The sequence below is a fragment of the Danio rerio genome, chromosome 6 (assembly GCF_049306965.1).
Source record: "Danio rerio strain Tuebingen ecotype United States chromosome 6, GRCz12tu, whole genome shotgun sequence".
NCBI classification, from domain to species: Eukaryota; Metazoa; Chordata; class Actinopteri; order Cypriniformes; family Danionidae; genus Danio; species Danio rerio.
The window spans coordinates 750,001-767,499 of NC_133181.1; the positions used below are offsets into that span (position 1 = coordinate 750,001).

General features: G+C 38.1%; 3 protein-coding genes across 4 annotated transcripts in view; 2 read left to right on the plus strand and 1 right to left on the minus strand.

Moving 5' to 3' along the window:
* zgc:92360 overlaps positions 1 to 4,093 on the plus strand; it is a 13,518-nt gene extending 9,425 nt beyond the window's left edge. Inside the window, 2 exon segments of the mRNA NM_001002715.1 lie at positions 506 to 737; positions 2,706 to 4,093. Coding sequence (NP_001002715.1) covers positions 506 to 737; positions 2,706 to 2,734 — 261 coding nt within the window. The 3' untranslated portion in view covers positions 2,735 to 4,093.
* Positions 4,094 to 4,450: 357 nt separating this feature from the next.
* On the plus strand, positions 4,451 to 5,744 carry uts2r4 (urotensin-2 receptor 4). Its single transcript, XM_005172065.6, has one exon. The coding sequence runs from the start codon at positions 4,597 to 4,599 to the stop codon at positions 5,614 to 5,616; it is 1,020 nt and encodes a 339-aa protein (XP_005172122.3). The 5' UTR covers positions 4,451 to 4,596; the 3' UTR covers positions 5,617 to 5,744.
* A 3,461-nt stretch (positions 5,745 to 9,205) lies between these two features.
* Positions 9,206 to 15,825, minus strand: lgals2b (lectin, galactoside-binding, soluble, 2b). Of its 2 annotated transcripts, XM_068221676.1 has the most exons (5): positions 15,773 to 15,808; positions 13,192 to 13,319; positions 12,918 to 12,997; positions 12,093 to 12,261; positions 9,206 to 9,460 (listed from the first exon to the last, which is right to left on the minus strand). In XM_068221676.1, exons 2-5 carry the CDS (start codon positions 13,204 to 13,206, stop codon positions 9,314 to 9,316), a joined length of 411 nt encoding a protein of 136 aa, XP_068077777.1. In that variant the 5' UTR covers positions 13,207 to 13,319; positions 15,773 to 15,808; the 3' UTR covers positions 9,206 to 9,313. The 2 variants fall into 2 exon arrangements, with proteins under 2 accessions (XP_068077777.1, NP_956808.2); NM_200514.2 differs by lacking the exon at positions 13,192 to 13,319 and having other exon boundaries at positions 15,773 to 15,825.
* Between the last annotated feature and the right edge of the window lie 1,674 nt (positions 15,826 to 17,499).

Sequence of the window (17,499 nt, forward strand, 5' to 3'; positions counted from 1 at the left end):
CTATAAATAATCACATTTTTTTTGCAATTAATCGCAATTAATCACATTTAAAAGACTGAAACTTGTAATTTTGGCTCATGTGATATGCTATCAGAAATAATGAGTTAAAACAAAGTGAGTTTTCCTTAAAATAAGAACAATGATCTGCCAATGGGGGAAGCAAAATAATAATAATTTTCACTTTTGTTATGACATTATTTCGCTTATTCCATTGGCAGATTATTAAGCTTGTTTTAAGCACAAACAACCTTCGGTTTGACTCATTATTTCTGAAAACAACACTATATTTTGTGCTTGTCTAGAAAATGCTGACTGATTTAAGAATTTTTATACATTTAAACTAGAAACAAGACAAAAACTCTTAAGTGACAAGCATTTATCTGCAGTGCACACTATGAGCTATGTACAAAAGAGCCTCAACTGCAGCTCATCCACAGTGTTTGCAGTCTTATTATTTAAGTACGAGAGGAGAGAGCGGACTGTCTGTTTCTTATTTGTGTTTCAGGATGCGTTTGCTAAAGGCGAGGTGTTTCTGGGACACAGGGATCACGGGTACCGCGTGACCATCGGTCTGCCTGCCGGCTCTCACTGTAATGGGGCGTGGCAGTTCGGCATCACCATAGAAACACCTGAACGCAGCTTTCTGTTCACCTGTGAGACGGACACTGAGCAGAAGGACTGGATGAGCCACTTCAACACACTCATCTGCACACCTATGAGCCCGCAGGAGTACAGCGGTAACACATCACACGTTATAATGACACATCACATGACATATCACATGATACACAACATGACATATCACATGATACATCACATGACATATTACATGATACATGACATGTGACATGATACACAAGGCATACCACATGACACATCACATCATGTGGCACATCACAATACTCATCACATGATTCATAACACGCAATATCATGACACATCGCATGACAGATCACATGATACATAACGTGACATCACATCACGCGGCACATCACATGACATGATGATACATAGCATGACATATCAACATGTCATATCACCTGACATATCACATGATAAATAACACGGCATATTACATGATGTTTAACACATCACATGACACATAACACAGCTTATCTCAAGACATATCACATGATGCATCACATCACAATACTTATCACATGATTTATAACACGGCATATGACAAATCGCATGACATATCACATGATACATAACATGACATCACATCATGCGGCACATCACACGACATGATGATTCATAAGATGACATATCACATGACATATCACATGATGCATCACATGGCTTATCACATGATACATAACACATCACGATACATAACGCATCACATGACACATAACATGGCATATCTTATGGCATATCGCATGATACAGAACACCACACGACGGATCACAATACATAACATCACATATTACATTAATTATTTAACAACATTACACATCACATGAAACATCACATGATACATTACATGACATATCACATCATGTGGCACATGACATGACGATACATAACATGACATATCAAAACGTAATTTCACCTGACATCTCAAATTATAACACGGCAAATCAAATGATACTTATCACATCACATGACATAACGCAGCATATCTCAAGACATATCACGATGCATCACATCACGTAGCACATGACATACCACGATGCATAACATGACATATCACGATACATCACATGACATATCACATGGTACATACCAGCACCACATTGAACACAACACATCACGATGCATCACATCACACATCACATGACATATCACAATACATAACTACATATCACATGATACACAACAAGGCATATCATGTGACATGCTACATCACATGACACATCACAACACATCACAACGCACAGCAAATCACATGTCATAATGCATAATGGCATATCACATGACCTATCATATGCTACATAACAAAACACAGTACATGATACATAGCATGACATAACAGATGACATACCACATTACATATCACATGATGGATCACTTGACAAATCACATGATACATAATACGGCAAATCACATGATACTTATGACATCACATGACATAACGCAGCATGTCTCAAGACATATCACGATGCATCACATCACGTATCATATGACATACCACGATGCATAACATGACATGTCATGATACATCACATGACACATCACATGGTACATACCAGCACCACATTGAACACAACACATCACGATGCATCACATCACACATCACATGACATATCACGATACATATCTACATATCACGTGATACACAACAAGGCATATCATGTGACATGCTACATCACATGACACATCACAACGCACAGCAAATCACATGTCATAATGCATAACGGCATATCACATGACCTATCATATGCTACATAACACAACACATTACATGATACATAGCATGACATAACAGATGACATAACACATTACATATCACATGATAGATCACTGACACATCACATAATACATAACACGGCATATTGCGTGACATATCATGTGCTACATTACATGATACAAATTGCATGACACATCACATCACATGGCATACCACATGAAATATGATATGAAATCACATGACAACACACACACAAAGATTATGTGTGTGAGAGTGTATACATGTGTGTATAAGTGGACATAGCGTGATGATGATGTGTGTGTGTGTGTGTGTGTGTGTGTGTGTGTTACAGTGGAGGCGTACTTCAAACACAAACACTGACAGAGCTCAGCCTGCGGATCCTCAGCACACACTCCACATCTCTACACTAAGTGTCCGTTTGTACACTGCGTTATGAATTATGTATCGCTGAATTATGTATCATTAGATCGTGAAACCCTCAAACACTCCCATTGAACTTTTTTTTAATGATCTCCTATAGCTGTGGTTCAGTCCTGGTTCTGGAGACCCAAACATTTTCCTATGACTCTCCTATGTGGCACATGCAGATCAGGTCATAGAGTTCTTAGTGTTTAAATAAAGGAGATTACAGAGCGTTGCTTCCCAGGCCCAGGATTGAAAACCACTGTTCTAAACTGGCTGGAGCTTTGCTTTTGCACCAACTTCACTGAATAAAGCAGGGGTTTCCAATCTCTGTGCTGGAGGGCCAGCGTCCCTCATAGTTTAGCTCTAAGTTCCTTCAACACACCAGCCTGGAAGTTTCTAGTATACCTAATAAGAGCTTGATTAACTGGTTCAGGTGTGTTTAACTGGAGTTGCAACTAAAATATGTAGAACACCGGCCCTCCAGGATCGAGTTTGGACACCCCGGGTTTAAAGCAGGGCAGCTCAACCCTGTTCCTAGAGATCTACCTTCCTGCAAAGCTCAGCTCCAACCCTGATCAAAGATACATGAAGCAATTTAACAGGACCTGAACAGCACTTGATAATTACAGGCAGGTGTGTTTGAAATGGGTAAAGGTCGATCTTCAGGAACAATGTTAAGCACCCCTAAAGCATAAAGGCTCCATCTAGTGGTGAGTTATTTATTGATCGTCTGACCCATTTATTAAAGCAAATGTTTAAGTGATGGTAGGAATAGTTCTGTCAGAAATGATCAATCTGTCATTCTGTATTTCCCTCATGCTGTTTTAAAGGTTATGACTTACATTGTTCAGTATAAATATCTTAATTTGTAAGCAGAATCTTGCTGTTATATAAGTTGATATAGCTCTGATTTTTTTTTCTTTGGCAAAAATTGCCTTTAATTTTATTCTGTGGTGCAAACAGTCTTTAAATTTGCAATAAAATGCAAAAATATTCACACCCCTGATTTATTTTATGTTCCACAATGGTTTGCATTGGTTATCTGCCATATAATTCATTCATATGATTCCCCATATAATGAACAGGCTTTCATGGAAGTATTTGCTTTGTATTTTTTTCATAAATCTCATTGGTTACTCTCAAACTCAAGTGTCACATGACAGCTCAGTCTGAATATTTGAATATGCATGGCCATAAGTGAGCTGCATATGATGCAAAGAAATAAACAAAGCAACACGAGGGTCAGCAAATGATGCCAGAATGATCTTTTCCATGAGGGATTAATGCAACTTTTTAATAAAAGTATTGATCTAATAATCTGAGGTCTCTTTCTGCTTCTTCATGTGAGCTTGAGGAGAGCAGCGTGTGTGTGTGTGTGTGTGTTTGTACATCAGTGTGAATGGAAGAATATTGAGTGCAGTGCAGTGTGTGAAACGGCACCAGGGTGTTCAGAGTACGTCAGATCACACCAGTCTGAGAGAAGAAGAAGAAAGCAGACTGAAAAAGGAGAGAAAGTGCAGACACAACACACACACAGATTCTCAGATGAACAACACACACCAGCGGAGCTCTTACTTCAGCACAATCCCACACTGAGGATCATGGGAATGTTCAGAAGTGATCGCCGAAGGATTATTCAATCAGTTGCTTCACCTTCATTTGCTGCAGACTCTTGTCGGATCGCTCTCAGAACTTTTCTGAAAACTAAAATTTGTCTTTTATCCTCCTTTCAAGAATCTAAAGAAAGAATCCTTGGATGCAAGAACTCCCAGTAAAGCAACCTGTAAGTGCTAAAGACCTGCTTTTAATATCCAGTAATGAGTAACGCAGCTAATAGCAGCTCCACGGCTGGAGTTGCAGGAGTAGTTTGGGTCACTCCACTTCTTGGCGCAACCCTCGTCACCATGTGTGTTTTGGGATTGACTGGCAACCTCTACACCCTCGCCATCATGCGTTCAGCAACATTACGGCGCGCCGGATCAATGTACGTCTTCATCCTCAACCTCGCCACTGCAGACCTGCTCTATCTCGGCACCATCCCATTCGTCGTCTGCACCTACTTTGCGCACGATTGGTTTTTCGGGGAGATGGGCTGCAGGGTGCTGTTGAGTTTGGATTTGCTCACGATGCATGCAAGCGTGTTTGTTTTGGTTGCGATGAGTATGGAGCGCTACCGTGCAGTCGCCGCACCTTTTCGAGCACGTCTTTCGACCGCTCGTGGACACTGGATGATGGCGTTGGGAATTTGGATTGCTGCCTTCATCTTGACTCTTCCCATGATGGTCATGATTCGTCTTCGAGAGGGACGTCCTGCAACTGTTGGACTCGTAAAGCGGATTTGTTTCCCAACGTGGACTCCTGAAGCGTTTAAAGCGTATCTGACTGCACTCTTCTTCACTAGCATGCTTTTACCTGGTCTTCTCATGGTTGGTCTTTACGCTGGTTTGGCTAGACATTACTGGGCCGCCCAATCCAACCTCGCCCGAGGATCCTCATCATCTTTTCGAAGGCGTAGATTGAAGCATAAAGTCGTAGGAATGATCTTCTGCATCGTGGTCGCGTACTGGGCTTGTTTTCTGCCGTTTTGGGGTTGGCAGATGGCGAAGCTTTTCTCATCGGAGTCTTTGCGCTCGCTGTCGCCCGCTGCTCATACTTATGTTAACTTTTTTGTCACCTGTTTGACGTATGGGAATAGTTGCGTGAACCCGTTGCTTTATACACTTCTAACACGCAACTATCGAGACTATTTAGCCCAGAGAGGGCAATCCTCTGGGTCGAGTCGAGTGGATCAGGGGTCAGCCGCTGCGGTCAACATGATCCACGATCAAATTGGATGAGTTATGGAGTTTATGTTGCTCTACTAGTGCCTGCATTTCAGTCTCTCCAGGAGTCTTTATATTAAAATGAGCTCAACATTGGCTCATTGTGCCCTGGTGTACATTTCTGAGAACTGAGAAATATCAGCAGAATATATGGCTGCATTATATGTGTAAATTGAATGCTATGGGGTGAAACTGACTGCGTACCTCTGTTGGCACTGGAAAAAATGCTTCTTGATTTAAGAATTTTGAGATATTTGGACTAGAAACAAAACAAAAACTCTTTTTTGGAGTGTTTCAACAAGATCAAAGGTAATTATGCTCAAAATGATTCAGACCTTGCCTACACATGTACACTGTAAAACCCAAAAAGTTAAGATAAATCAAACCATTAACCATGCAACAAACCCTTAAGGTTCAAAAACTAATCCTAATGAGTACCGTGAACTTAATCAATTTAAGTAAATCAAGCAATTTAAGCACTGTAAAGCTTAATAAATAAAGCAAACTCAAACCAAATGAGTACTGTAAACCCCCAATGGGCTAACTCAAACCATTTGAGGAAAACCAATTGCTACAAACCATCTGAGTTAAAAAACGAATCTATATGAGTACTGTGAACCTACTCCATTTAAGTTAAAGTAATGAGGTCTTTAATTAACTCATTACCTTCAACACTGAGTCCACAACTCTTTTCATATGAGTAGAATTAACCTTCAGTACATTTTGAGTTCACTACACTCATTTCCTCTGATCAAGTCGACTGTTGGGATTTACAGATGTATTATTAATATATTATCCACTTGTGATTGGTTTCAAATAAGCACTTGTTAATTACATATGCAAAATAGCTGTTAGTACATCATTATTGGCTGGACCGAAATCATGTAGCAGCCCCCTTCAGACATACAGACTTTACCTGAAAATCAACAGTAAATGGAGTATATGCACACGGACTTCTAACTTCAGTCAGCCAGCCCCAGGGCTTCCGGGGAATTGTCATCCTGTATAAAATCACAGCATTTAAGATCTTAGGATGTCCTTCGAAAAAGAGTAAGGGGTTAACCCCCGGCATCCAGAAGCCCACTGCCCTCTGTCCATCATGGCCTCCTAACCCTCCCCATATCATTATTAGCTTCATCCCTCTGTCTCCTCTCCATCAATCAGCTGGTGTGTGGTGTGCGGTCTGGTGCAAAATAAGTGCCGTCGCATCATCCAGGTGGATGCTGCACACTGGTGGTGAATGAGCAGATCCCCCCCATTGTGTAAAGCGATTTGAGTGCCCAGAAAAGCGCTATATAAATGTAAGGAACTATTATTATTATTATCTGATTTCCTAAAAAAAACTGCGATCTTCACTGCCTGGCTGAGATATGATCTAAAGTGTGTATCAGACCAAACAAGAAGCACTGCATTCAGTTATATCAGGGTGTCCTCGAGGTCTTATAAAGTATTAAAGTTGATAAGTCAATAATGAGAAAGTCAAGGCCCTTAAAAGCTATTAAAAAGTCTTACTTGCATTTTTTAATTTTGTTTCAGCATTGTCCAAAGTGTTTGACTCCAAAAAAAAGCATAAGCATATTTATTTTCCCTTTAATATTAACAACGGCGTGCTCAATCCATGAGAATGGCTCAGGCTGGGGCGCATCCGGCCAAGCTCCTCCATCCGGGTGATGTCACATAATTTGCGACAAACGCGGTAAAAAGAAATGTGACGCTCTCTACATAGTGAAACCACAGAGCGAAATAATGGCAAAATGGAAATTTGCGTACTCCTGGATGGAGAAAGACGAGTTGAAACAGTGGCTGAAGCCTGTCGCTGAAAACAACCACATCATTTGTTCTCTCAAGCTTTGATTCATCTGAGCTTATCCGAGTTCTGGTGCATGGTTGTGATCCATTGATTTATGCAACCACAACTGTTTATTAGGGTAAAGGTTTGATACTAATTAGAACTAAGGACCGAGTGGCGATATGGTCTTAAAATATTCTGAGAAGGTCTTTAAAAAGGTATTGAAATTACTTGTAGGATATGGACATTAATTTTACCCCAGTATTTTGAATGGTAGCCTGCCGCTGATGACGGCGCCTGCGTTTACATGGACTTTTGTCTCTTTGTAAACTTTAACAACCAAATAGACGCTTAAGTCTATTTTTATATTTGCATCACATTTCAACATGTGAGTTTGTGCTGAACTAATCTATCGTTTGGCTGATCATCAGATGTGGGATTAGGGAAGTGTTTTCTCTTCCCTTTAATAAGCTGATATGATACTCTGGTTAGTTTTATGGTTAATATTGTATGATTTTGCATGCATCATGGATTTTAATTGCTGTCTGTGACCCAGTTTTTGGACCAGCAGAGAAACACTGAATTATAAATTTTACCCTCTGATTAATGGTGCTATTTTTATTTTTCAAGTCTGTAGGCGTATATCGGTAATTTATGCAAGCTTTATGTGAATTTATTGCTTCTTTAGAGGTTTGTTTAGTAAGATGATCAAGCTAAATAAAGTTTATTCACCCACCGTCATTCAGACTGGCAGGTGAACTCATCTGTGTGTGTGTGTGTGTGTGTGTGTGTGTGTGTGGAATCTGCTTTCTGTCCGTCACATTCCTCAGCTCCTGCTTCAGGCCTTTTCGAGCCCCTCTGTAAATTATCATGAGGTCCCTGTAGCTCTGAACTGAACTCTTACATTTAACACAGGGATAAAGTAATACAGATGGCAGCGATCAGAATTCACCAATTTATTTTTTAGGAATTTATTTAAATTAGATTTTTATTTTTATTCTTTTGTTTTTCATTTGTTTCATTGGTTTATTTGTAGCTGTATATGCATTGTAAACACATTTGCATTTAAGGATCTTATCACTGTTGCACACTAATTATGCACTTTGCAGTTTGGTGAAATAAAAAACTAAACTACTAATACTTCCATACTACTTGTTATTTATTTATTTTTGTTAGAGAAGGGATAATGAAGCCAAACCATTGAAGTTTTAGAAAATATTGCATATGTGAAGTGGTAAAGAGTGACATTTACACCTTAAGTGTGCATCATTTTCGAATAATTCACCAGTCAGGGGTGCATTATTCTGCTTATGCCCTTGATGTTGTATTTGAGAGTCTATTTGTCCTCCTCAAATGTCTCCTGTGTGTAGCACTAGTATCCTCCACATCTCCTTGTCCTTCTTCTGTTGTGATGTCTGACTGTTGTAGCTGTGAAATGACTCTAATTATTCAGCAGAGTGATATGGAGCTGTGATGCGCTCAAAACCTGCCGGAACTACTTTAGCTCTGCCTTTATCTGACAATAAGCAAACACCTTAGGGCAGGGGTGGGCAAATTTGGTCCTGGAGGGCCGGTGCCTTGCACAGTTTAGCTCCAACACTAATCAAACACACCTGAACATGCTAATCAGTGTCTTCATGATCACCAGAAATCTAAGAGCAGGTGTGTTTGATTAGGGTTGGAGCTAAACTCTGCAGGACACCGGCCCTCCAGGACTTAGTTGCCTACCCCAGCCTTAAGGTGAACATCAGCCAATCGGAATCAAGCATTCGATAGACCTGTGGTATAAGTTAAATAAAGGACGAAACACTCAGCTTTTCACATTCAGTCAGTGGATTTATTGACACTGCAGTGTTTTTCTGTGGCACTTCATGATGTTTGACACACTGACATCTGCAGGCTGGACAGATGAGCGTCTGCTGTTTATTTGGCTTTAACGCTGATGATCTTCACGTCTCCTTTCACGTGTACGTGTGAGAAGGCATCGTCTCCGAATCGGTTTGGGAAGCTCATCATGGTTCCTTCAGGGAGTTTGATGTAGAAGGTCTCGTTGTTGAAGGTGATGCTCAGCTGATGGAGGAGAGAAACACACGGTGAGATTAGAAGTTCATCAGTTCATTTTATAGCATCATCTGAACATGCAGGATCTCTGCCATTTCTCAATAATCTGTGTCTGAATCACTGCTTTGTTCACTTTTAGGGGATCCCTGGAGGAAAACACTAGAAAACATTCCAGAATGTATGACGGCTTTCACTACAGATACCATTCTGGCATGGAAAAGTATTGTATAGCAAATGCTCTGGTGTTAATGAATGCACTGGGACATGGTGGCATTAACGTTAGTGAAATGTAGTAAACACTGTAGTGTACTTTACTTTTTACTGCAGTAAACTGTGGTGTATTGTAGTGTATTATACTCTGTAGTTGTAGAAAAGCTACAGAGTGGCTCATTTGTTTATATTGCTATTGTTGCTGTGTTACTATAGCAACTGTAGAATCGCCACGGCCGATTAATTACCATAATTGTTGTGTTATCATAGCAACTGTGGAATCACCACAACAGTTTAATTACTAGTTGTTGGGTTACCATAGCAACTGTGGAATCACTATAACAGATAAATTATTATAGTTGTTTGATCACCTTAGCAACAGTAGAATCAACACCACTGATTAATTACTATAGTTGTTGGGTTACCATAGCAACTGTAGAATAACCACAACAGATCAATTACTATAGTTGTTGTGTTACCATAGCAACTGCAGAATAACCACAACAGATCAATTACTATAGTTGTTGTGTTACCATAGCAACTGTAGAATCACCACAACAGATTAATTACTAGTTGTTGTGTTACCATAGCAACTGTAGAATAACCACAACAGATCAATTAATGTAGTTGTCGGGTTACCATAGCAACTGTAGAATCACAACAACAGATCAATTGCTATAGTTGTTGTGTTACCATAGCAACTGTAGAATCACAACAACAGATCAATTACTGTAGTTTTTGGGTTACCATAGCAACTGTAAAATTACCACAAAAATTAATTATTATAGTTGTTACCATAGCAGCCGAAGAATCATCGCAACAAAGTAATTTAAGTAAAGTTTTATAGTGTTTTTAAAAATAGCGTAGTACTTTTTTTACTTTCAGATTTGTTTTTTGTTTTTTTCACGTTGGGTAAAATACTACAATCTGTCAAGCTTTAAACATTAAATATTATCGGATATATCTATTACAGAATTTATTGCTTTTAGGACGACACTAATAAAAGTAGTAAAACAACAGACCCAAAGCACCAATTGGGTTTTCATTAAAACTATTATGAATTCTGTGTTGTTTTAGTAGTCGGGTTTCCCTAAAGGTGTAGTAAGAAATCACCAGCAACATTATCCCTTTAGCTAAATACATGATGACACAATATACACTGCATTACAACCCCATCAACATCTTTCTTTATTTGTTTGTATGTAACATTAAATCAGACATTTACTGTACTGCAGCTTTGAAACAATAATATAGTAAATAGCACGTGTTTATGGAATTTTCAAAAGTGACTTGAATATCTCTGCATCTGTAAGTGTGTGTTTTGTTATCGAGTACATCTGACGCTGCTGTAAAGTGTGTGCTGTCAGTATTATTCATCCTCAAACCTCTGACCGGTGGGCGTTTATTGCTCAAGTGCACTGGGTAATGCTTTATGATTCATAGTCATGCGTTGCTGTAATCTGTCAAACGGCTGAATACCTGAGATAGAGAAAACACACCGGTCAAAGACCACTGAGATAAAGACCAGTCAAATCCAGGTCATCTGGAGCATCTTCTCTCTAGTTTGTCAGTAACAGCATGTCTGCTGATTTTGTTTTAAGTACTGAGAAAATTTGAAAGAATGAGATTGAAATAAATGATTATAATGCTAGGGGTAATGTAGAAAGGGCCATTCTGTGGTGTAATGTCAACATGTCCTACATTCAGACTATGGTCTCTCATAAACAGATCTATATAGTCTAAAATACAACAGCATTAAAGGTCAATTATACTAAATACTGCAGTTTGAATGAATAGGCTGTGGTGATTCTATACTTTTCTGTTGCTATGGTAACACAATAACTATATTAATTGTTCTGTTGTGGTGATTCTACAGTTGCTATGGCAACACAACAGTTATAGTAATTGATCTGTTGCGATGATTCTGAAGTTGCTATGGTAACACAACGACTACAGTAACTGATCTGTTGTGGCGATTCTACAGTTGCTATGGTAACACAACAACTACAGTGACTGATCTGTTGTGGTGATTCTACAGTTGCCATGGTAACACAACAACTACTGTAACTGATCTGTTGTGTTGATTCTACAGTTGCTATGGTAACACAACAACTACAGTAACTGATCTGTTGTGGTGATTCTACAGTTGCTATGGCAACACAACAACTACAGTAATTGATTATTGAATATAAATATTCAGGACATTAATAGAAATAAAATTCTGAGCTGAAGTTCTGATAACAGTATTAACTTTAGGCGAATGCTCTGTTATAGAATGTTTGTTTATAATGTTGTCAGAACGTTTTGAGAATGTTTGTAGAGCGCCAGACTGTTCAAATGGCAGAAATATGAAAGCAAAATCACTGTGAGGATTGTTAATGTGTTTGATTTCTCATGCATGCGTCACTGATCCTCAGAGGTCAAAGGTCACCTTGAACTCTTCTCCCTGCTGGAATGGGAAGCAGTGTTCACGGTGTTCAGAGCCCCATCCGCCCTGCTTTGAGTTGCAGACGATGGTGTTGCTGTCTCCATGTGCGTTAAAGCGAGGGTTGAAGTGAAGAGCGATGGCGTCATCGTCGTGGCCGATGTTGATGGAGAAGCTGAGGACACAGAGACACAGCTTTATCACCTATAGCTTCGATTTTAAAGCGACAAATCACAACATACAATAATCTTATGTAATCTTAATTGTGATCCAATCCTGTATTAATCGTTCTACTGAACTCAAGGGAAGAAGTGTGCAGGAAAGTCAGTATTTAGATTGATATTGTCGCCCATTCATTCTCATAGCTAATTGATATTTGTCTTCATTCATTCATTCATTCAGTTTCCTCCAGCTTAGTCCCTTCTTCATTAGGGGTCACCACAGCGGAATGAACCACCAACTATTCCAGCATGTGATTTATGCAGCGGATGCTTTTCCAGCTGCAATCCAGTACTGGGCAACACCCATACACACGTATTTACACATACACACACACACACTCATACACTACGACCAGTGTAGTTGATCAGTTCCCCTATAGCGCATGTGTTTGGACTGTGGAGCACCCGGAGGAAACCCACGTCAACACGGGGAGAACATGCAAACTCCACACAGAAACACCAACTGACCCAGCCGGGACGCGAACCCGTGACCTTCTTGCTGTGAGACCACAGTCCTAACCACTGAGCCACCGTGTCACACATTTGTATGTATCATATAATCCAAAAGTGTGTGAAGCTGCAGAATGTTTGCTAAAATGTCTGTACTCACGCATCACAGCCAGGCTTGACTTTCCCAGAGATCTTCATCTCCATCCCGGCCTTAAAGCTCATGTCCTTTATGGTGAACACCTGTGAGATGAGGAGAAAAACAATGTGATTCCCTTCTGCAACACAAACATCAGCAGTCTCAGTGAGTTTGTTTTAAACGACACCTTTTTTAAACAGTTAGTGTGTGGATATCTCCAGCCTCTAGTGCTCAACATGTATTAAGTGTGTTTGTTATAATCAGACTTGATGCAGAGACACTGTGATTGACATTCTACCTTTGTACGTGTCATCAGAAGGGGAAAGCCCCGCCCACTAGTGCCCACCTCTCTATCTCATTAGCATGTCCAGCAGCCCTGAGTGAGAAGCAGCCGTCTGTCCATTAGCCATTAGAGTGTTTGAGCTGCTGAAGATAATGTCAGCATAGACTCAGAGGATTATAGATGTGGAGTTTTAGATGAAGCACAAATGAACAGCGACAGCAGTCTCCATAGACTGACACATTTTTCTTTCCAGCTGGCCCTTTAATTAAAACACATGCTGCTATAGCTGATATGCAGTGTCACCCCATATAGAAATCTGATTCATGGAAATATTTGCAAATTACATATTTGAAATACAAGTTCATTCAGTAATTGATTTTTGACATAATAATGCAAACTGGATGTTGATTTTTTTTTTCCAACTGTTATAATTACAAATATTTACACACCGTTGAAGTCAGAATTGTTAGCCCCCCTTTGATTTTTTTTCTTTTTTAAATATTTCCCACATGATGCAAGGAAATGTTCACAGTATATCTGATAATATTTTTCTTTTAGAAAAAGTTTATTTATTTTTATTTTGGCTAGAATAAAAGCAGTTTTTAATATTTTAAGAACCATTTTAGGTCAGTATGATTAGCCCCTTTAGGCTATATTTTTTTGATAATCTGCAGACAAACTATCATTATACAATAACTTGCCTAATTACCCTAACCTGCCTAGTTACCCTAATTACCCTAGTGAAGCCTTTACATGTCACTTTAAGCTGTATAGAAGTGTCTTGAAGAATATCTAGTCTAATATTATTTACTGTCATCATGACAAAGAGAAAATAAATCAGTTATTAGAGATGAGTTATGAACACTATTATGATTAGAAATGTGAAAAACTGCTCTCTGTTAAACAGAAATTTGGGGAAAAATAATCAGGGGGGTGAATAATTCTGACTTCAGCTGTGTGTGTGTCTATTAGCTTAATTTATTTAATTAAATTGCCACATACAATGTAAAAATATCTAAATAATGCAAAAATGTAAACTGTAAAAAGCAATCATTTATTTACTTAAAAAAGTGACTGAACCCGTTGCCTTAAAATAATCAAGTTGACTGCACTTAAAAAACTGAATAAACCCATTGTAACTTGGAACCTTTTAAGTTGATTTAACGTGCTTGATATGAGTTGATTTATCATGCACAAAGTTCATTTATTAAAAAATGTTAAGGCAATGTGTTCACCCCTCACAAATCTCTCATTTAAATTCACATTATCTACAGGAAGCTCTATTTTTTCTTATACATGAGATTAGTGAGTAACAAAGCCAAATCTGGAGCTAATCTAACAAAATAATTTACAATAACCATCCAAATAATTGTAGCTTAAATTAATGTTAGAGAAAAAAAATTCCCCAAAAAGAGCAAAAATCCAAATAAATAAATAAATAAATGAATAAACAAAATAAATGTTGTTGAAATTTAGTAGTTTGTGATTTTTATTTTCAATATTTTGCTTGAATTTAAATGTATTATCTTTTCATTTCTAAATATGTTTATTGGCAAAAATTATATTTTAATAAATATATCTGTTTTATAAATCTGTTTTGTTCAAATGCATCAAAATATATGACCTATTCACTGAGAAATGGAGAAAAATATTCATTTTCAAAATGGGCTGTATGCTGAGAACTGTACTTTCTTAAAGTCAACTAATTGTTTCAAAAGCAACATGTTTACTCATTTACTTTAAGTACACTAATCAATATTTCAAATTGTATGTTGAATGATTTCAGATATGAACTTGTATGTCAAATATGTCATTTGCATAAATTATCATACATCATATTTCTATGCAAGAGAGGTTTCTTGAGAGTGAGTATACTGTAGATCTGTTGAATTACTGTTTAACCTGTGATTCCTGGCGCTGCTGATAAGAGGAACAGTTGTTTGACAGTATGTGTTATCTGAGCAACCAAACCCAACGTTAATGATAAACCTCAGGTAATAAAGATGTGGACAGGAAGATCTATAGAGCAAAATATATCTGATGCATATAGAGCCCCAAATCACTCATAAATACACTACAGTACATTCAGATACTGAATAATGCACATGCTGGAGACTGTCAAGAATATTAAATAGTTTTTGTTTATGTTATTGTTTGTGTTGGATTTATTTTTTATAATAAATAATGTAAGTTTCTGGATTGTTCTGTAAGTGAGCCCCACCCTGAGTTCATCCATCTCTCAGTAATCTGACCACCACGTGAAACAGTTTTCTTGCAATAAACTTTAATTTAAATGTACTCTTATAAATAAAACATTAACCCCACAATTATACATTCAGTTTTTGGCTCTTTTAAATGAAAATCATGATTTTAAATTTGCTGATAATTTCATTTAATAATTAATAATTGTTGAAATGATAAGTTTGATTTAAAATCAGGGGATTGCGGAATTGTTATTTTACTCAGATTTCTCCATAGGAAACAGTGGTTTCATCAGTTCATGTTGTACAGAATATATATTAATATAATATAATATAATATAATATAATATAATATAATATAATATAATATAATATAATATAATATAATGGCTTACCATCTTGCTGAGTTGTTGGTGGAGCTGCAGCTGTGTGGCTCATTCACCTGTCGCCCAACATTATAAACCTAGAGGGTGGAGCTCTAAATCTTCATCCAATAGGAAGAGAGCAGAGCAGCGAGTCTGAACCAATCCTACTCATCTAACTCAATCAATGTTCCTGTTATCTTTGAGATGCCACAACGAGTAGACTGTTGATTGACTCATTGTTATAGTGACCCAGAGAATACGACTGTGTCACATTATAAATATGTTTCACTGTTTATAAATCTGCCCTTTATTTAATATGGAATCATGTGGTGGCTCAGTAGTTAGCACTTTGGCCTCACAGTAAGAAGATCGCTGGTTCGAGCCCCAGATGGGTCAGTTGGCATTCCTGTGTGGAGTTTGCATGTTCTCCCCGTATTGGCGTGGGTTTCCTCCGGGTGCTCCGGTTTGCCCTACAATTGATCTAAACTGGCTGTAGTGTCTGAGTTTGTGCGTGAATGAGTATCAGTGCTGGGTTGCAGCTGGAAGGGCATCCGCTGTGTAAAACATATGCTGGATAAGTTGGCGGTTCATTCCACTGTGGTAAGCCCTGATGAATAAAGGAACTAAGCCGAAGGAAAATAAATGAATAATTCTGAATGTTTTGGTAGTGTTCAACACATTTAAATGCTATTTTTTTCAGTTTCTCTGGATAAACACATGTGAGTGGAATGAAACTTGGTACATTTATTCAGAGTCATGATATGAAGGTTTCCACCAATTTTGAGAACAGCGCCACCTACAGGTCATGAGATTTGGAAAATGGCTATTTTTGCTGATAACTTTTGAGCAGTTAGTCAGAAAATCCTCATTTATGGGTTGTTTGACTCATGCTGAATTATAGGATACTGATTTCACAATAATGAATGACCTCTGTGTCATTTGGCATAAATTGCAAAATCTTATTTTAGAAATTGGTAGAGAACACAGCGCCATCCTTATGCATTTTTATTATGATTTTTGATTTATGTTGATTCCAATCATATCTCATTTATCAATTTTCATCACTTTGCTCCTTTGCTAAACATATCTGTTAATTAACAGTCTCTATATTTAGTTTTGGGTTTACTTGCAGTTGTGTCTACACTGTCGACTTTTGTGTTGAAAATTCAACTCTACAGTTTAACAATGTGAATGTTGTTTGAAGGAACATCAAGGTCCTATAATGCAATTAAGTAAAGGGGGGACAAAGTAAGACATTTAAATATGAATCTTATTTATAGTTATTTTTATAGTGTAGTCCAGTGTTGATTTTGTAGTTTGAGTTTCTTCATTGTCGTCAGTGGTTTGACTGGAATGAGGTGGTTTGTGATTGTAGTGAATGTTTCTACATGAGTGTGTGTGTGTGTTTGTGTGTGTGTTTTCTCAGATTCATTCATGTGTGTTGGTCATTCAGCTGGACTTAATGAAATCTTTCACCCTCTGATCGACAATGAACACGGCAGAAAATGAATACGATCTGTGATCAGTGGATGTGATTGGCAGAGGCTCCGAGTTCAGGTACATTTGAGCAAAATCGCTGTTTATCATTTAGATGTACTGTGCCTTTAAGATATGTCTAATACATGAATGTGTTTTGGAGTTGTTTTTTTTTTGGGGTGGGTGGGGGGGGGGGGGGGGGTATGCTGTTGAAATTTCACAGAGTGTGTGTTAAATTAAGTTTATTTTTAGTTGATTGATTTTAGTATTAAGATGAAGTT

What these genes read in the sequence shown, in the direction of transcription:
- lgals2b (XM_068221676.1), bottom strand. An exon ending in GTCAAGCCTGGCTGTGATGC is followed by an intron (nt 12,262 to 12,917) that starts GTGAGTACAGAC and finishes CTGTGTCCTCAG; the next exon opens with CTTCTCCATCAACATCGGCC. An exon ending in AGCAGGGAGAAGAGTTCAAG is followed by an intron (nt 9,461 to 12,092) that starts GTGACCTTTGAC and finishes CTCCTCCATCAG; the next exon opens with CTGAGCATCACCTTCAACAA.
- uts2r4 (XM_005172065.6), top strand. Translation starts at nt 4,597, where the DNA reads ATGAGTAACGCAGCTAATAGCAGCTCCACGGCTGGAGTTGCAGGAGTA.